The sequence below is a fragment of the Somniosus microcephalus genome, unplaced genomic scaffold, assembly GCF_052327205.1.
Source record: "Somniosus microcephalus isolate GS21.2 unplaced genomic scaffold, FLI_Smic_1.0 scaffold119, whole genome shotgun sequence".
Taxonomy (NCBI): domain Eukaryota; kingdom Metazoa; phylum Chordata; class Chondrichthyes; order Squaliformes; family Somniosidae; genus Somniosus; species Somniosus microcephalus.
Genome location: NW_028225306.1, coordinates 8,886 through 33,119, shown reverse-complemented (window position 1 = coordinate 33,119; position 24,234 = coordinate 8,886). Strand labels below are relative to the sequence as shown.

At 47.9% G+C, this 24,234-nt stretch overlaps 1 protein-coding gene across 2 annotated transcripts; it reads left to right on the top strand.

Annotated features, from left to right (window-relative positions):
* Positions 1 to 201: 201 nt before the first annotated feature.
* On the top strand, positions 202 to 12,869 carry LOC147082730 (uncharacterized). 2 transcript variants are annotated; one of them, XM_085980343.1, is made up of 4 exons: positions 204 to 355; positions 2,804 to 3,022; positions 7,928 to 8,058; positions 9,085 to 12,869. In XM_085980343.1, exon 4 carries the CDS (start codon positions 10,523 to 10,525, stop codon positions 11,744 to 11,746), a length of 1,224 nt encoding a protein of 407 aa, XP_085836469.1. In that variant the 5' UTR covers positions 204 to 355; positions 2,804 to 3,022; positions 7,928 to 8,058; positions 9,085 to 10,522; the 3' UTR covers positions 11,747 to 12,869. The 2 variants fall into 2 exon arrangements, with proteins under 2 accessions (XP_085836470.1, XP_085836469.1); XM_085980344.1 differs by lacking the exon at positions 2,804 to 3,022 and having other exon boundaries at positions 202 to 355.
* The last annotated feature ends 11,365 nt before the right edge of the window (positions 12,870 to 24,234 follow it).

Below are 24,234 nucleotides of genomic sequence, written 5' to 3'. Positions count from 1 at the left end.
TGCGTGCTTGCGTCAGCGCGTAATCGGAGGGGGCGGGCTGACGGTCCTCCAACCAATGGCGGCGCGGGAGGGAGGGGGCGGGACCTCGGTGGGCTGCAGGCCGCTTTCCTGCTTTCATTGTCTGCAGGAGCTGTTAAAGGGGAGGAGGGGGTGGAAAAAAACCAACTTGAGTGTTTATTCCTTTACATTACCTTTATTGCAAGGCTATTCATCAACTGCATTCATTTAAAAATAAGTGAACCTTTTCTCTTTTTGACTTTTATCCAGAACAAAGAGCCCTGGTGCTGTGAACATTTTGGTGGGCAGCCACTTTTAATGGGACAAAGACCAGCATTCTTCCTCCTCTCTCTCTCTTGTGAGTATTTGTGGTGGGTGAGAGAGGGGGGGGGGCGGGTGAGTCAAAGGGGACTGCGGCCCCTTTTCAACAAAACCAATTACTTGGCCATTTAAAGGGGAATGGGTGCCCCCCAGGTATTTAAAGGGGCAGTGCCTCACTCTTTCTGTATCATGTAAGAGCAGGGAGGTTCTGCTTGAACTGTACAAAACACCAGTTAGGCCACCGGCTAGAGTGCTGCGTGCAGTTCTGCTCGCCACATTGCAGGAAAGATGTGACTGCTCGAGACGGGAGGATGTTGACAGGACTGGAGAATTTCAGCTACAAGGAAAGATTGAATACATAGAAACATAGAAGATAATCCACATCTTAGGGTACTTAAGGAAGTGGCCCTAGAAATAGTAGATGCATTGCTGGTCATCTTCCAAAATTCGATAGACTCTGGAACAGTACCCATGGATTGGCGGGTAGCTAATGTTACCCCACTGTTCAAAAAAGGTGGTAGAGAGAAAACGGGGAATTACAGACCGGTAAGCCTGACATCAGTAGTGGGGAAAATGCTAGAGTCCATTATAAAAGATGTAATAGCAGAGCACTTGGAAAACAGTGACTGGATCGGACAAACTCAACATGGATTTACAAAAGGTAAATCGTGCTTGACTAACGTGGTCCTTGGACCCCAGCTATTCACAATATATATAAATGATCTGGACAAGGGAACTAGATGTAATATCTCCAAATTTGCAGACAACACAAAGCTGGGTGGGCGTGTGTGCTGTGAGGAGGATGCCAAGAAACTCCAGTATGATTTGGACAGGTTGGGTGATTGGACAGAAACATGGCAGATGCAATATAATGTGGATAAATGTGAGGTTATCCACTTTGGTGGCAAAAACAGGAAGGCAGATTATTATCTATATGGCAATAGATTGGGAGAAGGGGTTAGTGCAACGAGACCTGGGTGTCCTTGTGCACCAGTCGCTGAAGGTAAGCATGCAGGTGCAGCAGGCGGTTAAGAAGGCAAATGGTATGTTGGCCTTCGTAGCGAGAGGGTTTGAGTACAGGAACAAGGATGTCTTGCTGCAGTTGTACAGGGCCCTGGTGAGACCACATCTTGAGTATTGTGTGCAGTTTTGGTCGCCTTATCTGAGGAAGGATGTTCTTGCCATGGAAGAAGTTTAGCAAAGATTCACCAGGCTGATAACCTGGGATGGCAGGAATGACGTATGAGGAGAGATTGGGATGATTGGGCTTCTACTCGCTGGAGTTTAGAAGAATGAGAGGGGATCTCATTGAAACTTATAAAATTCTGACAGGACTGGACAGAGTAGATGCAGGAAGGATGTTCCCAATGGTCAGGGAGTCCAGAACCAGGGGTCACAGTCTACGGATAAGGGGTAGGCCATTTAGGACAGAAATTATGTGGACTTTCTTCACCCAGAGAGTGGTGAACCTGTGGATTTCTCTACCACAGAAGGCAGTAGAGGCCAATACATTAACTATATTCAAGAAGGAGTTGGATATATTTCTTAAGGCTAAAGGGATCAAGGGGTATGGGGAGAAGGCAGGGACAGGGTACTGAATTTGGATGATCAGCCATGATTGCATTGAATGGCGGAACAGGCTCGAGGGCCCGAATGGCCTACTCCTGCTCCTATCTTCTATGTTACTCTACTTTTGTACTCAGTGTCTCTATTTATGAAGCCCAAGATCCCATATGCTTTGCTAACCTCTCTCTCAATATGTCCCGCCACCTTCAGGGACCTATGCACAGTAACTCCCAGGTCCCTCTGTCCCTGCACACTCTTTAAAACTGTGCCATTAAGTGTATATTGCCTCTCCCTGTCCCTTCTGCCAAAATGCATCACCTCACACTTCTCTGTATTAAATTCCATCTGCCACTTGTCTGCCCATTCTGCTAGCCTTTCTATGTCCTGTTGCAGTCGATTGGTATCATCCTCACTGTTTGCCACACCCGCAAGTTTGGTGTCATCGGCAAATTTAGAAATTCTACTCTGCATTCCAATATCCAGGTCATTTTTATATATCAAAAAAATTATATAACTTATTCTGATGATTCCCTTCTTTTGACTGTTCTTGGTGCTTGTGGTAAACCACTTTTATCGTTCACTATCATTACACTATAGTTATCACTGTTTATATCGTTACACTATGGTTATCACTGTTTACACTGTTGTATCACTACACAAGGTCACCTCTTGTCACGCTGTTATACCTGGGCTGACCACAGCTGACTCCGCCCCATGGCTCCGCCTGCTTGCCCAGGTATAAAGGTGGTCGACTGGCTGATATTCCTCCTTGTTGGATCCGATCACCCACGAGGGTGGGCTCTGTTATTTAGCCAATAAAAACCTCTAGTTACTAACTTAACTCGTCGCTTTTCATGAACTGAATTGATAGGTATATCAATTTTATTGGCTAAATTTTGAAATGTCTTCAACGGAGCAGCCAAACGACCAGTCAGACGCACAGCCTCAGCCAAACGGCCATCTACAACAGCCCCAGCAGCCGGCCTGGCTGCGAGCCCTCCGACCGCCGTACCTGGATCTAAACCCACAGGCAGCGAACTCAGCCCTCTACTTCGAACACTGGCTGAGCTGTTTCGAATCCTACCTGGGAGAATCCGGCGTGCCTCCGGGATCCAAACTAAGAGTTCTGACCGCCCAGGTGAGTCCTAAAGTATTTGCATTCATCCGGGACCTTGCTACATACGAGTCCAAAGATGTGCGAGTTAGGTTGATTGGCTATGATAAATTGACCCTTAGTGTTAGGGGGATTAAATACGTGGGGTTACGGGGATAGGGTGGGATATGTGTTGGTATAGGGGTTACGGGGATCGGGTGGGATATGTGTCGGTGCAGGCTCGATGGGCCGAAATGGCCTCTATCTGCACTGTGGGGTTTCTGTGATTCTGTGACGCCCTCAACCTGCTGAAAGAGCAGTACCGGAGCCCGGTAAATTCTATGTATGCCAGACATCTCCTAAGATCCCGCTCGCAACAGTCAGGAGAGTCTGTAGATGAATTTTTACGGGCGCTACAAACACTCGGCAGGGACTGTGACTTTAAAGCTGTAACGGCTGCAGAAAATACTGAAGGGAATATCCGCGATGCCTTCGTGAAAGGCCTTCGGTCCGACTACTCATGGCAAAGACTGCTCGAATCAAAGGACCTCGACTTGAATACAACTGCAGCCCTCGCTCGCTCTCTGGAAGTGGTCCATCGGGACCTCGAGGTGTACTCCAGGTACTGTGCTGCGCGACCCTGGGACTCGGGCCCGACCCCGGCCGCAATACCCCTCGCACCGCCGCCTCTGGGACCTACCACAGCGTCGGTGTCCCGGAACCGATCGGGACCGCCACCCCCAGTACCGGCTGCGACATCGGAGCCCCGCGATCGGGCCGCCGGCTGCTTCTTCTGTGGCCAGGCGAAACACCCGAGGGCGCGCTGCCCTGCAAGAAACGCGACCTGCTCCGACTGCCACAAGAAAGGCCACTTCGCGAAGGCCTGCAGGGGGAAAGCCACAGACGCCAGCAGTGCCTCATGCGAGTTGTGGGGGCGGCCATCTTTCATCAAGGCCACAGATGCCAGTATCCCCTCGTGTGAGTTGTGGGGGTGGCCATCTTTGATCAAGGCCACCGACGCCGGCAGTGCCTCATGTGAGTTGTGGGGGCGGCCATCTTCTCCGCCATTTTATTCAACGTCGTGGGCACCGCCATTTTGTTCACCACACTCGACCGCTACCTTGTCTCCAGACCCGACCACCGCCTCACCCGCAGACTACAGCAGCTCGCTCAGCCATACACTAGCCTCCGTCACACTTGACCAAGCTCGCCCGCATCACCTGTCCAAGTCCATGATGGACATCAAAGTAAACGGCCACGCCACGACCTGCCTGTTTGACAGCGGAAGCACGGAGAGTTTCATCCATCCAGACACGTTGAGCCACTACTCCCTCACTGTCCGGCCAACGCGCAACCGGATCTCGATGGCGTCGAGGTCCCATTCTACAGACATCAGCGGCTACTGTGTTGTGACCCTGTCGGTTAGGGGCACGGAGTATAAAAATTTTAAACTTCTCGTCCTGCCCCAGCTCTGCGCTGCCGCCCTACTAGGGCTGGACTTCCAATCCCACCTTCAAAGTGTCACTTTGGCATACGGTGGACCCCTCCCCCCACTCACAGTCGACAACCAGCAGCTTTTAGACCGCCCACCGTGTACCACCTGCGGCCTATCCACTCTCAAGGTCCCACCCCCCTCCCTGTTCGCTAACCTCACCCGTGACTGTAAACCCATCGCTACCAAGAGCAGGCGGTACAGCGCCGGGGACAGAGCTTTTATTAGCTCTGAGGTGCAGCGTCTCCTGAAGGAGGGCATCATCGAGAGGAGCAACAGCCCCTGGCGTGCCCAGGTCGTAGTCGTTAAGACCGGCGATAAAAACCGCCTGGTCATCGACTACAGCCAAACCATAAACCAGTACACCCAGCTGGACGCATACCCCCTTCCCCGCATATCCGATATGGTCAATCAGATTGCACAGTACCGGGTATTCTCTACCATCGACCTTAAGTCGGCCTACCACCAACTCCCTATCTGCCCTGAGGACCGCCAGTATACCGCCTTCGAGGCGAATGGACGCCTCTACCACTTCCTTAGGGTTCCCTTCGGCGTCACCAAAGGGGTTTCGGTCTTCCAAAGGGAGATGGACCGGATGGTTGACCAGAACGGGCTGCATGCCACGTTCCCTTATCTAGATAACGTCGCCATCTGCGGCCGCGACCGGCAGGACAATGATGTTAATCTGGAGAGATTCCTCCGTATGGCCCAACGGCTGAACCGCACCTACAATAAGGAGAAATGTGTGTTTAACACCTCGCGTCTTGCCATCCTCGGCTGCGTAGTAGAGAACGGAGTCATCGGCCCCGACCCCGAAAGAATGCACCCCCTCATGGAGCTTCCCCTCCCCCACTGTCCAAAGGCGCTGAAGAGAACCCTGGGGCTCTTCGCCTACTATGCCCAATGGGTGCCGAATTATGCGGACAAAGCCAGACCCCTCATGAAGTCCACCTCCTTCCCCCTGATGGCAGAAGCATGCGCAGCCTTCTCCCTCATAAAGGGAGACATTGCTAAGGCCACAAAGCACGCGGTGGATGAGTCTATCCCTTTCCAAATGGAGAGCGATGCATCCGACTTCGCCCTCGCTGCAACCCTTAACCAGGAGGGGAGACCTGTGGCCTTCTTCTCAAGGACCCTCCAGGGCCCTGAGACGACACTCTTCGGTCGAGAAGGAGGCCCAGGCGATCGTGGAGGCAGTACGACGCTGGAGGCATTACCTGGCAGGCAAACAATTTACCCTCCTCACCGACCAGCGTTCGGTCGCTTTTATGTTTAATAACAAGCTGAGGGGCAAAATCAAGAACGACAAGATCTTGAGGTAGAGAATCGAGCTCTCCACCTATGATTATGATATCTTGTACCGGCCTGGTAAACTGAACGAACCCCCAGATGCTCTATCACGAAGTACATGCGCCAACGCGCAAATTGATAGACTGCAGACCCTCCACAACGACCTCTGCCACCCCGGGGTCACCAGACTTTACCACTTCATTAAGGCCCGCAACCTGCCCTACTCCATCGAGGAGGTCAGGACCATGACCAGGAACTGCCAAATCTGTGCCGAATGCAAACCGCATTTCTTTAGGCCGGACAGAGCAAGCCTGATCAAGGCCACCCGCCCCTTCGAGCGCTTGAGCATCGATTTTAAGGGGCCCCTCCCGTCCTCTGACCGTAATGTGTACTTCCTCAACATTATTGATGAGTACTCCCGTTTCCCCTTTGCCTTCCCCTGCCCAGACATGACCAGTACCACGGTCATCAAATGCCTGAACGACCTCTTCGCCTTGTTCGGGTTCCCGAACTATATACATAGCGACCGGGGCTCATCCTTCATGAGCGAGGAACTTCGCCAGTTCCTACTAGCGAGAGGTATTGCTGCAAGCAGGACCACCAGCTACAACCCCCGAGGGAACGGCCAGGTGGAAAGAGAGAACGCGACTGTCTGGAAGGCCGCTCTCTTAGCCTTAAATTCTAAGGGCCTCCCAACCTCTCGCTGGCAGGAAGTCCTCCCGGCAGCGCTGCATTCCATCCGGTCACTGCTTTGCACTGCCATTAACGCCACCCCCCATGAACGAATGTTTGTTTTCCCCAGGAAGTTGACTACGGGAACCTCGCTACCAACATGGCTGACTTCTCCGGGGCCAGTCTTGCTGCAAAAGCACATGAGGGCCCATAAAATGGACCCCCTGGTCGAGAGGGTGGACCTCCTGCACGCCAGCCCCCAGTACGCCTATGTGGCATACCCAGACGGGCGGGAGGACACAGTCTCCTTACGGGACCTCGCACCCTCGGGCATCCCTGAGACACCACCGTTACCCCCCACCACCCCCCCAAATCCAGCCCAGGTAGACGGCATGCCGGAACCCCACGAGCCTTCGCCGACCACGCAGACACCAGCATTAACATCGGATACTGCATCGCCGCCGCTGCTGCGCCGATCGGAAAGGCTTACGAGGCCTCCGGACAGACTGACATACCCGAACTGGTAGTACACTTCACCCCGCCGGACTCAAATTTAAACAAGGGGTGAATGTGGTAAACCACTTTTATCGTTCACTATCGTTACACTATGGTTATCACTGTTTATATCGTTACACTATGGTTATCACTGTTTACACTGTTGTATCACTACACAAGGTCACCTCTTGTCACGCTGTTATACCTGGGCTGACCACAGCTGACTCCGCCCATGGCTCCGCCTGCTTGCTCAGGTATAAAGGTGGTCGACTGGCTGATATTCCTCCTTGTTGGATCCGATCACCCACGAGGGTGGGCTCTGTTATTTAGCCAATAAAAACCTATAGTTACTAACTTAACTTGTCGCTTTTCATGAACTGAATTGATAGGTATATCAGTGCTCCATATAATGTACAGCACAGAATCAGGACATTCAACTGAACTGGTCCATGCTGGTGTTTATGCCCCGCACCCACCCTACTTCAATTAACCCAATCTACATATCCTCCTATTCCTTACACACTCATGTGGCTTCCCCTTAAATGCATCTGTACTTTTAGCCTTAACTACTCTTTGTGGTAGCGAGTTCCAGATTCTCACCACTCTGGGTAAACAAGTTTCTCCTGAATTCCCTCTTGGATTTATTAGTGACCATCTTATATTTCGTGGATGTTAAAACCCCAATAACTGGACTGGATTTTAATATTCTGTATCAATAAATAAGCTATTCAATCCTTGTTTCTAAGATAAGCCGAGAGCTAATTGATGACTTGTTACAGACATTCCCTGTCCTCTCAATGTCGGTGTCCAGGGGAGAAGCTGATGGGTTTGTGTTCCTTTCTTGAAGTGAATTTTTGTGCTCAAGAAGGTGGATGTCACTGTGGGGGAAAGGAACATTTTAACATTCTCAGTACCTAGTGTCAACATCAAACAATTCCTAATTCATATGTTTGTGGAGCGCAACATTCTCCCTCTTACCCCTTTCTACACTCCTTTTACAGGATTTTAGAAGTGGAGCATTTACAGACAGGAAGCTCAGACCATGATCTGACAGAGTCGCTCTATTCATCAGGACCTGAACATCATCAGCTTCTGCACGTGGAAGGAGAGAGCAGCGATCACAGCACGGCCGGTGTGTGTCCTGTGCAGGCGCAGCGTGGGCCGCCGAATAAATCCCCCTCAGAATCTTATATGTTTCAATCAGATCACCTCCCATTCTTCTAAACTCCAATGAGTATAGGCCCAACCTGCTCAACCTTTCCTCATACGTCAACCCCTTCATCCCAGGAATCAACCTAGTGAACCTTCTCTGAACTGCCTCCAATCCAAGTATATCCTTCCTTAAATATGGAGACCACAACTGTGTGCAGTACTCCAGGTGCGGTCTCACCAGCGCCCTGTACAGTTGTAGCAAGACTTCCCTACTGTTATACTCCATCCCCCTTGCAATAAAGGCCAACATTCCATGAGCCTCCCTAATTCCTTGCTGTACCTGCATGCTAACTTTTTGTGTTACTGTTGAATCTGTGTTGACTGCCCTATCAGGCAGTGCATTCCAAATCCGAACCACCCGTTGCAGAAGAAAAGTTTTTCCTCCCGTCGCCTCTGGTTCTTTGACCAATCACCTTCAATCCGAGCCCTCTTGTGATTGGACCTTCCGCCATTGGAAACAGTTTCTCTTTATTTACTATTTAAACCATGATTTTTACCGCCTATCAAATCTCATCTTGGCCTTCTCTGCTCTCAGGAGAACAACCCCAGCTTCTCCAGTCTATCCACGGAACTGTCATCCCTCATCCCTGGAACCATTCCAGTAAATATCTCTGCACCCTCTCCAAAGCCTTCACGTCCTTCCTAAAGTGTGCTGCCCAGAATTGGACACAATATTGCCCTGGGGCTGAACTCGTGTTTTATAAAGGTTTAGCATAACTTCCTGGCTTTTGTACTCTCTGCCTCTATTTATAAAGCCCAGGACCCCATGAGCTTTATTAACTGCTTTGTTAACCTGTCCTGCCACCTTTAAAGAATTGAGCACAAGCTCCCTTGTAGCACCCCCTTTAAAATTGTACCATTTAGCAGGTATTTTCTCTCCTCATCCTAGCAAAATGTATCAGCTCACACTTTTCTGTATTGAATTTTATCTACACTCCTTTTACAGGGTTTTAGAAGTGGAGCATTTACAGACAGGAAGCTCAGACCAAACATCACGTCAAGAACAGACAGAGTCGCTCGATTCATCAGGACCTGATTCAATCACTCCTCCAATCTGCTGGCACCCCAGCGAGTTCACACTGATGAGAGACCTTTTAAATGTTCTGAGTGTGGGAAGAGCTTCAAAATCTACAAGTACCCAAAGAGACACCAGTGGCTACACACTGGGGAGAGCCCATTCACCGGCCCCGTGTGTGGAAGGGATTCACTCAGTCATCCGCTCCGATGATACACCAGCAAATTCACACGAGGGAGAGGCCTTTAACCCGCTCCATGTGTGGGATGGGATTAATTGCACCATCCGTGCTGCTGAGACACCAGCTTGTCCACACCGATTAGAGACCGTTGACCTGCTCCGTGTTTTTGAAGCAATTCTCTCATTCTGCCACCCTCCTGAGACACCAGCTTGTTCACAGTGATGAGAGACCGATTAAATGTTCTGACTGTGGAAAGAGATTTAAAAGGTCCCAGGATCTGAAGGGACACCATGCGGAGAGAGCAGGAGAGATTCTGTTCACCTGCTCAGTCTGTGGGAAGAGAGTCACTCAGTCCTCGAATCTGCTGGCACACCAGCGAGTTCACACTGGTGAGAGACCTTTTAAATGTTCTGAGTGTGGGAAGAGCTTCAAAATCTACAAGTACCCAAAGAGACACCAGTGGCTACACACTGGGGAGAGCCCATTCACCGGCCCCGTGTGTGGAAGGGATTCACTCAGTCATCCGCTCCGATGATACACCAGCAAATTCACACGAGGGAGAGGCCTTTAACCCGCTCCATGTGTGGGATGGGATTAATTGCACCATCCGTGCTGCTGAGACACCAGCTTGTCCACACCGATTAGAGACCGTTGACCTGCTCCGTGTTTTTGAAGCAATTCTCTCATTCTGCCACCCTCCTGAGACACCAGCTTGTTCACAGTGATGAGAGACCGATTAAATGTTCTGACTGTGGAAAGAGATTTAAAAGGTCCCAGGATCTGAAGGGACACCATGCGGAGAGAGCAGGAGAGATTCTGTTCACCTGCTCAGTCTGTGGGAAGAGAGTCACTCAGTCCTCGAATCTGCTGGCACACCAGCGAGTTCACACTGGTGAGAGGCCATTCACCTGCTCCGTGTGTGCGAAGGGATTCACTCAGTCATCCCACCTACTGACACACCAGTGAGTTCACACTGATGAGAGACCATTTAAATGTTCTGTCTGTGGGATGAGCTTTAAAAGGTCCAGGAATCTGAACGGACACAAGCGAGTTCACACTGGGGAGAGACCTTTCACCTGCTCTGTGTGTGGGAAGGGATTCACTCGGTCCTCGAATCTGCTGGCACACCAGTGAGTTCACACTGGGGAGAGGCCGGTGAAACATTCCGACTGTGGGAAAAGCTTTCAAATGTCCCAGGAGCTGAAGGGACACCAGCTGGAGAGAGCAAGAAAGAGGCCATTCACCTGCTCCGTGTGTGGGAAGGGATTCACTTGGTCATCCCACCTACTGACACACCAGCGATATCACACTGATGAGAGACCATTTAAATGTTCTGTCTGTGGGATGAGCTTTAAAAGCTCCAGGAATCTGAATGGACACCAGCGCGTTCACTCCGATCAGAGACCATTTAAATGTTCTGTCTGTGGGATGAGCTTTAAAAGCTCCAGGAATCTGAACGGACACCAGCGAGTTCACACTGGGGAGAGGCAGTTCACCTGCTTCATGTGTGGGAAGGGATTCACTCGGTCTTCCCAACTGCTGACACACCAGCGATATCACACTGATGAGAGACCATTTAACTGTTCTGCCTGTGGGAAGAGCTTTACAACCTCTGAGGATCTGAAGCAACACCAACGAGTTCACACTGATGAGAGACCATTTAAATGTTCTGTCTGTGGGATGAGCTTTAAAACCTCTGAAGATCTGAAGCAACACCAGAGAGTTCACTCCGATCAGAGACCATTTACATGTTCTGTCTGTGGGAAGAGCTTTAAAAGCTCCAGGAATCTGAACGGACACCAGCAAGTTCACACTGGGGGGAGGCAGTTCACCTGCTCAGTGTGTGGGAAGAGATTCACTCGGTCCTCGAATCTACTGGCACACCAGCGAGTTCACACTGGGGAGAGGCCGGTGAAACATTCCGACTGTGGGAAAAGCTTTCAAATGTCCCAGGAGCTGAAGGGACACCAGCTGGAGAAAGCAGGAAAGAGGCCATTCACCTGCTCCGTGTGTGGGAAGGGATTCACTCGATCATCAAGCCTGGTGAGACACCAGCAAGTTCACACTGGGGAGAGGCCATTCACCTGCTCCGTGTGTGGGAAGGGATTCACTCGGTCATCCCAACTACTGACACACCAGCGATATCACACTGATGAGAGACTATTTAAATGTTCTGTCTGTGGGATGAGCTTTAAAACCTCTGAAGATCTGAAGCAACACCAGCGAGTTCACACTGATCAGAGGCCATTTACATGTTCTGTCTGTGGGATGAGCTTTAAAAGCTCCAGGAATCTGAACGGACACCAGCGAGTTCACACTGGGGAGAGGCCGTTCACCTGCTCTGTGTGTGGGAAGGGATTCACTTGGTCCTCGAATCTGCTGAAACACCAGCGAGTTCACACTGTTCTGTAGCGCAGGGCCCTGGAGACATCTGGGGTGACATGAACATGGAATGGATGAATGTTTTATAATTTCTTGTACTGCTGTTTAATCTTTAAGATTGTTGTGCTGATGATTCCCTTTGTTTCACTGTTAATAGAAACATAGAAGATAGGAGCAGGAGTAGGCCATTCAGCCCCTCGAGTCTGCTCCGCCATTCAATGAGATCATGGTTGATCATCCAAATTCAGTACCCTGTCCCTACTTTCTCCCCATATCCCTTTAGCCTTAAGTAATATATCTAACTCCTTCTTGAATATATTTAATGAATTGGCCTCTACTGCCTTCTGTGGTAGAGAATTCCACAGGTTCACCACTCTCTGGGTGAAGAAATTCCTCCTCATCTCTGTCCTAAATGGCTTACCCCTTATCCTTAGATGGTGTTACATAGAATGTACAGCACAGAAACAGGCCATTCAGCCCAACTGGTCCATGCCGGTGTTTATGCCCCACACCCACCCTATTTCAATTAACCCGATTTACATCTCCTCCCATTCCTTTCTCCCTTGTGTGGCTTCCCCATGAATCCATCTGTGCTGTTCACCTTAACTACTCCCTGTGGTAGCGAGTTCCCCATTCTCACCATTCTGTGGGTAAAACATTTTCTTCTGAATTCCCTCCTGGATTTATTAGTGACTTTTATATTTATAGCCACATGAATATGATGGGATTTTGTTAAGCTGACCAGTATGTTGTTGTACTTTGTCTTTTTCTGATGAATGAAACATTACTGAGCCCCTGTACCCGTGTTATGGGATGAAGTGCCAGACAAGTGAAGGCACAACGTCTGGGTGTGAATCTAATAATAACCTCACGGACCGTATAGGTGTGATAACCAGACGGGCTTGTGGTTATAGTCTGGTCACAGATGGACTAAATTCCCTGAATTAGCAGGAGTTCAGGAGGCGGTCAACAGACAGGTCCAAACAATCCCATTTCCTGAGCGGTAACCAAGCTTGTGTATAAGAACAGGCCACTTAAGCCGTTGTCAGTTGGAACAGACGTGAGAAGGTCGCGCGTGAATCCACTGTACTTCTATTCTCCAGATTGAGGGAATTATCACCCGATCTGTGTTATGCAGCGCTCTTAATAAAGCCTGGAGAGAGAATTTGTGTTCTTGTGAGCTTGATTATCTGGTATCCGAAACCCCAGGACTCCCGATCATTAGAGTCAACCTCAGTGTGTGGAAAGGGATTCCCTGGTGTATCCCACCCGCTGACACACCAGAGTGTCCACAGTGTGACTGCGGTGGGTCAATTCAACTGTTTCCGATGCCTTTAATCATGCCCACGCCTGAACCATGTTAATTTAGGCAACTGGGGCTTGTTAATGTTAAGAGCTCCCAATAACTGGGCTGGATTTAAAGATTATTCCCTGTTCTCTAGTGAGCAGAGAGAAGCTGATGTAAAAGAATCATAGAGCACAGTGGGATGCCTTTCAGCCCATTGTGCTGGTGCCGGCTCTCTGAAAGAAACATAGAAACATAGAAGATAGGAGCAGGAGTAGGCCATTCAGCCCTTCGAGCCTGCTCCGCCATTCAATGAAATCATGGCTGATCATCCAAATTCAGTACCCTGTCCCTGCTTTCTCCCCATATCCCTTGATCCCTTTAGCCTTAAGAAATATATCCAACTCTTTCTTGAATATATTTAATGAACTGGCCTCCACCGCCCTCTGTGGCAGAGAATTCCACAGGTTCACCACTCTCTGGGTGAAGAAATTCCTCCTCATTTCAGTCCTAAATGGCTTACCCCTTATCCTTAGACTATGACCCCTGGTTCTGGACTCCCCGGCCATCAGAAACATCCTTCCTGCATCTAGTCTGTCCAGGCCTGACAGAATTTTATAGGTTTCGATGAGATCCCCTCTCAATCTTCTAAACTCCAGTGAGTATAAGCCCAATCGACACAATCTCTCCTCATATGTCATTCCTGCCATCCCAGGTATCAGCCTGGTGAATCTTCGCTGCACTCCTTCCATGGCAAGAACGTCCTTCCTCAGGTAAGGCGACCAAAACTGCACACAATACTCAAGGTGTGGTCTCACCAAGGCCCTGTACAACTGCGCGCAAGACATCCTTGTTCTTGTACTCGAACCCTCTTGCTACGAAGGCCAACTTACCATTTGCCTTCTTAACCGCCTGCTGCACCTGCATGCTTACCTTCAGCGACTGGTGCACAAGAACACCCAGGTCTCTTTGCACTTCCCCTTCTCCCAATCTATTGCCATTCAAATAATAATCTGCCATCCTGTTTTTGCCACCAAACTGGATAACCTCACATTTATCCACATTATAGTGCACTTGCCATGTTTCTGCCCAGTCACCCAACCTGTCCAAATCGTACTGGAGTTTCACGACATCCTCCTCACAGCATACCCTCCCACCCAGCTTTGTGTCGTCTGCAAATTTGGAGATATTACATCCAATTCCCTCGTCCAGATCATTAATATATATTGTGAACAGCTGGGGTCCTAGGACCGATCCTTGCGGTACCCCACTAGTCACTGCCTGCCACTCGGAAAATGACCCGTTTATTCCAACTCTTTGCTTTCTGTCCGCCAACCAGTTCTCTATCCAAGTCAATACCTTGCCCCCAATCCCATGTGCCTTAATTTTGCACGCTAATCTCTTATGCGGGACCTTATCAAAAGCCTTCTGAAAGTCCAAATACACCACATCCACTGGTTCTCCCTTATCTATTTTACCAGTTACATCCTCAAAAAATTCCAGTAGGTTAGTCAAGCATGATTTACCTTTTGTAAATCCATGTTGACTTTGTCCGATCCAGTCACTGCTTTCCAAGTGCTCTGCTATTACATCTTTTATAATGGACTCTAGCATTTTCCCCACTACCGATGTCAAGCTTACCGGTCTATAATTCCCCGCCTTTTCTCTACCACCTTTTTTGAATAGTGGGGTAACATTAGCTACCCGCCAATCCATGGGTACCGTTCCAGAGTCTATCGAGTTCTGGAAGATGACCAGCAATGCATCTACTATTTCTAGGGCCACTTCCTTAAGTACCCTGGGATGTAGATTATCAGGCCCTGGGGATTTATCGGCTTTCAGTCCCATCAATTTTCCTAACACCATTTCCCTACAAATACTGATTTCTTTCAGTTCCACCCTTTCATCAGACCCTATGTTCCCCGGCATCTCTGGGAGGTTATTTGTGTCCTCCTTTGGGAAGACAGAACCAAAATATGTATTTAGTTGGTCTGCCCTTTCTTTGTTCCCCATTATAAACTCCCCCGATTCTGACTGCAAGGGACCTACGCTTGACTTCACCAATCTTTTTCTCCTCACATATCTATAAAAGCTTTTCTATCCTCATGAGCACTCAGTGTCAGCATCCAGCTATCTCTGGTCAGGGACAGTCTTTTTAAACTGCCTCAGCTGAGCTTTTTGACTCTCTGATTTCATTATTAAACATTTCAGAATTTTTGCAGAGTGACCAAGGCTGAACAGATGCAATTAGTCCCACTGCCCTGCTCTTTCCCCACAGCCCTGCAAATTTCTGCCTTTAGTATGTATCCAATTCCGTTTTGAAAGTTACTATTGAATCTGCTTCCACCTCCCATTCAGGCAGTGCATTCCAGATCATCACAATTCGCTGTGTAAAAAAAGTCTCCTCATTTCCTCTCTAGATTCTTTTGCCAATGATCTGAAATCTGTGTCCTCTCGTTACCGACCCTCCTGCCAGTGACAACAGCTTCTCCTTGTTTGCTCGATCAAAACCCCTCATAATTTTGAGCACCTTGATCACATCTTCGCTTAACCGTCTCTGCTCCAAGTTATATTGCCGTTGTTTTGTGAATTGTTGCTATGATCCAGGTGCTGGATGTCTGTGCCTGGGGAATGGGACATTCTATCCTCGTGAGCACCGAGTGTCAGCATCCAGCAATCTCTGGTCATGGACTGTCTTTTGAAACTGCCTCACCTCAGCTTTTTGACTCCCTGATTTCATTATTAAACATTTCAGTGTTTTTGCAGAGTGACCAAGGCTGAACAGATAAGTGTGAGGTATTACATTTTGGTAGGAAGAATGGGGAGGTCACTTATCACGTGGAGGGTACGAGTCTAGGTGGGGTAGAGGAGCAAAGGGATCTCAGAGTACAAACACACAAATTACTAAAAGTTGCGACACAGGTTAGCAAGGCCATAAAAAAAGCAAACCAAGCACTCGGGTTTATTTCTAGAGGGATAGAATTGAAAAGTAGTGAAGTTATGCTAAACCTGTATCGACCCTTGGTTAGACCACACTTGGAGTACTGCGTACAGTTCTGGTCACCATATTATAAAAAGGATATAGAGGCACTGGAGAGGGTGCAGAGAAGATTTACAAGGATGATACCAGAAATGCGAGGGTATACATATCAGGAAAGGATGAACAGGCTGGGTCTCTTTTCTCTTGAAAACAGAAGGCTGAGGGGTGACCTAATAGAGGTCTTTAAAATTATGAAAAATTTTGATAGAGTGGATACAGAGAGAATGTTTCCACTTGTGGGGAAGAGCATAACTAGAGGCCTCAATATAAGATAGTCACCAAGAAATCCAATAGGGAATTCAGAAGAAAGTTCTTTACCCAGAGAGTGGTGAGAATGTGGAACTCGCTGCCACAGGGAGTGGTTGAAGCGAATAGTATCGATGCATTTAAGGGGAGGCTAGACAAGCATATGAGGGAGAAGGGAATCGAGGGTTATGCTGATAGATTTAGATGAGGAAAGACGGGAGGAGACTCGAGTGGAGCATAAACACCGGCATAGACTGGTTGGGCTGAATGGCCTGTTTCTGTGCCGTATATCCGATGTAATCCTATGTCAAGTATCCCAGCTGGCTTAGCTCCAGGCACTTTAGCTCAGTGGGCAGCACTCTCACCTCTGAGTCAGAAGGTCGTGGGTTCAAGTCCCAGTCCAGAGACTTGAGCATAAAAATCTAGGCTGACACTCCAGTACTGAGGGAGTGCTGCGCTGTCAGAGGTGCCGTCTTTCGGATGAGATGTTAAACCGAGGCCCCCGTCTGCTCTTTCAGGTGGACGTAAAAGATCCCATGGCACTACATTGAAGAAGAGCAGGGAGTTCTCCCTGGGGCCAATATTTATTCCTCAATCAACATCACTGAAATAGATTATCTGGTCATTGTCACATTGCTGTTTGTGGGAGCTTGCTGTGCGCCAATTGGCTGCCGTGTTTCTTACATTACAACAGTGACTACACTTCAGTGGTTCTTCATTGGATGTAAAGCGCTCTGGGACATCCTGAGGTTGAGGCGCTATATAAATGCAAGTCTTTCTTTCTCAGCAAGAGGGCGAGTGTCAGTGGTTGGAGGGAGGAGCTCAGTGCTGTCACTGAATGGACACAGACAGATTGAAGCTAAAAGACAGAGAATGTTGAAGTTTGGATTGATAACACCCAAAGTCAGGAGTTGGGCCCTTTGCCTAGATAAGGGAGGTGGTTGCTAAGAGACCCACAGATCTAATAACACTGCAAATTGCTCAGGCAGCAGACTTGTTGCAACATGTGAGGTCACGAGTGGGTTGATGACCGGACAACAGAGGCTTGCGCATTCCTGAGGGAGACAAACTGGCTCTGTAACCGGGAGAACAGGTTGAGGGACCACGATAGGGTTCCCCTTGTCCTCACCTTTCAACCCACCAGCCTCCACATTCAACGGATTATCCTCCGCCATTTTCGCTGCCTACAAAGTGATCCAACCACCAAACGCATCTTCCCCTCCCCTCCCCTTTCAGGATTCCATAGGGACCGCTCCCTCCGAGACACCCTAGTCCACTCCTCTATCACCCCCAGCACCCCTTCCCCTTCGCCTGGCACCTTCCCATGCAAGCACAGGAGATGTAACACCTGCCCTTATACCTCCCCCCTTCCCACTGTCCGGGGCTGCAAACACCCCTTCCAGGTGAAACAGTGATTTACTTGTACTTCTTGTAATCTAGTATACTGTATTCACTGCTCATGATGCAGTTTCCTCTACATTGGGGAGACCAAACGCAGATTGGGTGACCGCTTTGTGGAACACCTCTGTTCAGTCCGTAAGGGTGACCCCGAGCTTCCGGTCGCCTGTCATTTTAATTCACCGCTCCATTCCCACTCGGACCTCACCGTCCTTGGCCTCTTGCATTGTTCCACGGAAGCTCAACTTAAACTCGAGGAACAGCACCTCATCTTCCGATTAGGCACTTTGCAGTCTTCCGGACTCAATATCGAGTTCAACAATTTCAGATCATAACCTCGGCCCCCATTACATTTTTACTTATATTTTTTATCCACCACTTTGTGGTTTCTCCCTTCCCCCCCTTTCCTTTTTTTTCTCTCTCCCACATGGCAGCTGCCTCTCATTCTGCCAGAACATTTCACACCTAATCTGAGCCGTCTTTTGTCTCCACCATCACCATCTCGTCTTGAATACCTCTTAATGTCTCTTCACTTCTTTTGTTCTCTCCCAGCCCTGCCTTTCAATCTATTTCATTTCCTTTCCAGTTTTGAAAAAGGGTTAGACCCGAAACATCGACTCTGATTTCTCTCCACGGATGTTGCCTGGCCTGATGAGTTTTTCCAGCATTTTCTGTTGTTATTTCGGATTTCCAGCGTCTGCAGTATTTTGCTATCAAACAGGTTGAGGGAGTCACCCTGTGGGACGGCTCGTCCGAGGTGTTAACACAGAGTCAGCTTGGGAATGGGATGATCAATGAATCATAGAAATTTACAGCACAGAAGGAGGCCATTCGGCCCATCTTGTCCGTGCCGACCGACAAAGAGCTATCCTCCCTAATCCCACTTTCCAGCACTTGGTCCGTAGTCTTGTAGGTTACGGCACTTCAAGTGCATATCCAAGTGCTTTTTAATGTGATGAGGGGCTCCGCCTCTCCCACCCTTTCAGACAGTGAGTTCCAGACCCCCACCACCCTCTGGGTGAAAAAAATTCTCCTCAAATCCCCTCTAAACTTCCGACCAATTACTTTAAATCTGTGCCCCCTGGTTATTGACCTCCCTGCTAAGGGAAATAGGTCCTTCCGATCCACTCGATCTAGGCCCCTCATCATTTTATACACCTCAGTTAAGTCTCCCCTCAGCCTCCTCTGTTCCAAAGAAAACAACCCCAGCCGATCCAATCTTTCCTCATAGCTAAAATTCCCCAGCCCTGGCCACATCCTCGTAAATCTCCTCTGCACCCTCTAGTGCAATCACATCCTTCCTGTAATGTGGTGACCAGAACTGCACGCAGTGTTCTAGCTGCGGCCTAACTAGTGTTTTATACAGTTCAAGCATAACCTCCCTGCTCTTATATTCTATGCCTCGGCTAATAAAGGCAAGTGTCCCGTGTGCTGTCTTAACCACCTTATCTACCTGTCCTGCTACCTTCAGGGATCTGTGGACATGCACTCCAAGGTCCCTCTGATCCTCTGCACTTCTCAGTGTCCTACCATTTATAGTGTATTCCCTTGCCTTGTTAGCCCTCCCCAAATGCATTACCTCACACTTCTCCAGATTGAATTCCATTTGCCACTGTTCTGCCCACCTGACCAATCCATTGATATCTTCCTGCAGTCTGCAGCTTTCTTCTTCATTATCAACCACACGGCCAACTTTTGCATCATCTGCAAACTTCTTAATCATACTTCCTACATTCAAGTCCAAATCATTGATTTATACCACAAAAAGCAAAGGACCCAGTACTGAGCCCTGCGGAACCCCACTGGAAACAGCCTTCCAGTCACAGAAACACCCTTCGACCTTTACCCTTTGTTTCTTGCCTTTGAGCCAAGTTTGGATCCAACTTGTCCCTTTGCCTTGGATCCCACGGGCTTTTACTTTCTTCACCAGTCTGCCATGTAGGAGCTTATCAAAAGCCTTGCTAAAATCCATATAGACTACATCAAACGCACTACCCTCATCGACCCTCCTTCTTACCTCCTCAAAAAATGCAATCAGGTTAATCATACTTCCTACATTCAAATCCAAATCAGTGATTTATACCACAAAAAGCAAAGGACCTTGGAGTGCATGTCCACAGATCTCTGAGGGTAGCAGGCCAGGCACATAAGGTGGTTAAGAAGGCATACGGAATGCTTGGCTTTATTAGCTGTGGCATAGAATACAAGAGCAGGGAGGTTTATGCTTCAACTGTATAAAACACTAGTTAGGCCTCAGCTAGAGAACAGCGTGCAGTTCTGGTCACCACATTACAGGAAGGGTGTGATTGCACTAGAGAGGGTACAGAGGAGATTTACAAGGATGTTGCCAGGAGTAGAGAATCTTAGCTCTGAGGAAAGACTAGATAGGCTGGGATGTTTTCCTTGGAACAGAGGAGGCTGAGGGGAGACCTTATTGAGATGTATAAATTTATGAGGGGCATAGATAAAGTGGATAGGAAGGACCTATTTCCCTTAGCAGAGGGGTCAAAAACCAGGGGGCACAGGTTTAAAGTAATTGGGGGAAGGTTTAGAGGGGATTTGAGGGGAAATGTCTTCACCCAGAGGGTTGTGGGGGTCTGGAACTCACTGCCTGAAAGGGTGGTAGAGGCAGGAACCCTAACCACATTTAAAAAGTACTTGGATGTGCCCTTGGTCCGTAGCCCTGCAGGTTACAGCATCCCAAGAGCTGGGAAGTGGGAATAGGCTGGATCGCTCTTTGTTGGCCGGTGTGGACACAATGGGCTGAAATGGCCTCCTTCCATGCTGTAGCTTTCTATGATTCTATGAAACGGCCCTCAACAAAAGTCACGAATTACATCCTCCGCGGCGGTAACTGGTTGACTATCTCTCTTCATCCTTCTCGACCGGTCTGCGAGCTTCACCACGGTTGATCACAGCATCCTCCTCCAACGCCTCTCCTCCATTGTTCAGCCCAGTGGGACTTGTTGGTGTGATTACAGGATAGTCGCTGAGCCAGACCCCCGAAACAAGCTCGTGGAACAGGAAACATTGAGACGTCTGATTGATAGACTTTATTTCACAAATCAATGGTAAAAGGTAGCTGTTGACAGTGGCAGAAGGTGGGTGGTGGTGTTCCACAAGGATCAGTGCTGGGTCCACTGTTGCTCACAAGTTATATTAACGATTTAGACTTTGGAATTAAAAACACCATTTCTAAATTTGCGGATGACACCAACTTTGGGGAATAGTCAACACTGATGAGGACTGCAACAAATTACAGGAGGACATTAATAAACTTGCAGAATGGGTATATAATTGGCAAATGAAGTTCAACACAGATGAATGTGAGGTATTACATTTTGGTAGGAAGAATGGGGAGGTCACTTATCACTTGGAGGGTGCGAGTCTAGGTGGGGTAGAGGAACAAAGGGATCTCGGAGTACAAATACACAAATCACTAAAAGTTGCGACACAGGTTAGCAAGGCCATAAAAAAAGCAAACAAAACACTCGGGTTTATTTCTACAGGGATAGAATTGAAAAGTATTGAAGTTATGTTAAACCTGTATCGAACCTTGGTTAGACCACACTTACGAGTACTGCGTACAGTTCTGGTCGCCATATTATAAAAAGGATATAGAGGCACTGGAGAGGGTGCAGAGAAGATTTACAAGGGTGATACCAGAAATGCGAGGGTATACATATCAGGAAAGGATGACCAGGCTGCGTCTCTTTCCTCTTGAAAATAGAAGGCTGTGGGGTGACCTAATAGAGGTGGACAACGAGAGAATGTTCCCACTTGTGGGGAAAAGTATAACTAGAGGCCATCGATATAAGATAGTCACCAAGAAACCCAATAGGGAATTCAGAAGAAACTTCTTTACCCAGAGAGTGGTGAGAATGTGGAACTCACTACCACAGGGAGTGGTTGAAGCGAATAGTACAGATGAATTTAAGGGGATAACAACAGAAAATGCTGGAAATACTCAGCAGGCCAGACAGCATCCGTGGAAAGAGAAACAGAGTTAACGTTTCAGGTCTGGGACCCTTGATCAGTTCTAATGAAGGGTCCCAGACCTGAAACGTTAACTCTGTTTCTCTCTCCACGGATGCTGCCTGGCCTGCTGAGTATTTCCAGAATTTTCTGTTGTTATTTCAGATTTCCAGCATCCACAGTATTTTGTTATTGAATTTAAGGGGAGGCTGGTCAAGCATATGAGGGAGAATGGAATAGAGGGTTACGCTGATAGATTTAGATGAGGAATGACGGGAGGAGGCTCGAGTGGAGCTTGGACTGGTTGGGCCGAATGGCCTGTTTCTGTGCCGTATGTCCTATGTAATCCAATGTAACATAGTAAAAACGTCCCAATCAGTACACAGGAGCACCATCAGACCAAATTTAACACTGACTCATATAAGAGATATTAGGACAGGTGACTAAAAGTTTGGTGAAAGAGGTAGGGGTTGGGAACCTGTGCAGGGAGACAGAGGAAAGGGAAGCAAGGATAGAAGCAAAAGACAGGAAGGAGAAAAGCAAAAGTGGAAGTCAGAGAAATCAAGGGTGTAAATCAAACAGAGCCACAGTAAATAATAATTCTAAAAGGACTAAGAGTGTTAAAAAATCAAGCCTGAAGGCTTTGTGTCTTAATGCAATGAGCATTTGTAATAAGGTGGATGAATTAGAAACATAGAAACATAGAGATAGGAACAGGAGTAGGCCATTCGGCCCTTCGAGCCTGCTCCGCCATTCAATGAGATCATGGCTGTGCAAATAGATGTAAACGGATATGATATAATTGGGATTACGGAGACATGGCTCCAGGATGACCAAGTCTGGGAATTCAACATCCAGGGGTATTCAATAATCAGGAAGGCGTTGCTGGTTAAAGAGATTAACACAATAGTAAGGAAGGATATTAGCTCTGATGATGTGGAATCTGTATGGGCAGAGCTGAGAAATACCAAGGGGCAGAAAACGTTAGTGGGAGTTGTATACAGACCCCCAAACAGTAATGCTGAGCTTGGGGATGGTATTAAATGGGAAATTAGAGATGCGTGCAATAAGGGCACAGCAGTTATCATGGGTGACTTTAATCTACATATAGTTTGGGCTAACCAAATCAGTAACAATACTGTGGAGGAGGAATTCCTAGAGTGTATACGGGATGGTTTCCTGGACCAATATGTCGAGGAACCAACTAGAGATCAGGCCACCTTAGATTGGGTATTATGTAATGAGAAAGGATTAATTAGCAATCTTGTTGTGCGAGGCCCCTTGGGGAGGAGCAATCATAATATGATAGAATTCTTCATTAAAATGGAGAGTGAAGTAGTTGACTCAGAGACTAGGGTCCTGAATTTAAATAAAGGAAACTACGATGGTATGAGACATGAGTTGGCTAGGATGGATTGTGGAACGTTACTTAAAGGGTTGATGGTGGATAGGCAATGACAAACATTTAAAGATCGCATGGATGATCTACAGAATTTGTTCATCCCTGTTTGGGATAAAAATAAAACAAAAGAGGTGACTCAACCGTGGCTAACAAGGGAAATTAGGGATAGCATAAGATCCAAGGAGAGGACATATAATTAAGCCAGAAAAAGCAGCAAACCTGAGGATTGGGAGCAGTTTAGGATTCAACAAAGGAGGACAAAGGGATTAATTAAGAGGAGGAAAATAGATTGAGAGTAAGCTTGCAGGGTACATAAAAACTGACTGTAAAAGCTTCTATAGATATGAGAAGAGAAAAAGGTTGGTGAAGTAAAGCGTAGGTCCCTTGCAGTCAGAATCAGGGGAATTTACTATGGGGAACAAAGAAATGGCAGAACAATTAAATACATACTTTGGTTCTGTCTTAAAAGGACAACATAAATAACCTCCCAGAGGCGTTGGAGAACATACGGTCTAATGAGAGGGAGGAATTGAATGAAATCAGTATTTGTAGGGAAATGGTATTAGGGAAATTGACGGCACTGAAGGCCGATAATAAATCCCCAGGGCCTGATAATCTACATCCTGGGGTACTTAAGGAAGTGGCCCTAGAAATAGTAGATGCATTGCTGATCATCTTCCAAAATTCGATAGACTCTGGAACAGTTCCCATGGATTGGAGGGTAGCTAATGTTACCCCACTATTTAAAAAGGGTGGTAGAGAGAAAACGGGGAATTATAGACCGGTAAGTCTGACATCGGTAGTGGGGGAAATGCTAGTGTCCATTATAAAAGATGTAATAGCAGAGCACTTGGAAAACAGTGACAGGATCGGACAAAGTCAACATGGATTTACAAAAGGTAAATCATGCTTGACTAATCTACTGGAATTTTTTGAGGATGTAACTGGTAGAATAGATAAGGGAGAACCAGTGGATGTGGTGTATTTGGACTTTCAGAAAGCTTTCGATAAGGTCCCGCATAAGAGATTAGCGTGCAATGTAAAAGCCCACGGGATTGGGGATAAGGTACTGTCTTGGATAGAGAACTAGCTGGCAGACAGGAAGCAGAGTTGGAATAAACGGGTCTTTTTCCGAATGGCAGGCAGTGACTAGTGGGGTACTGCAGGGATCA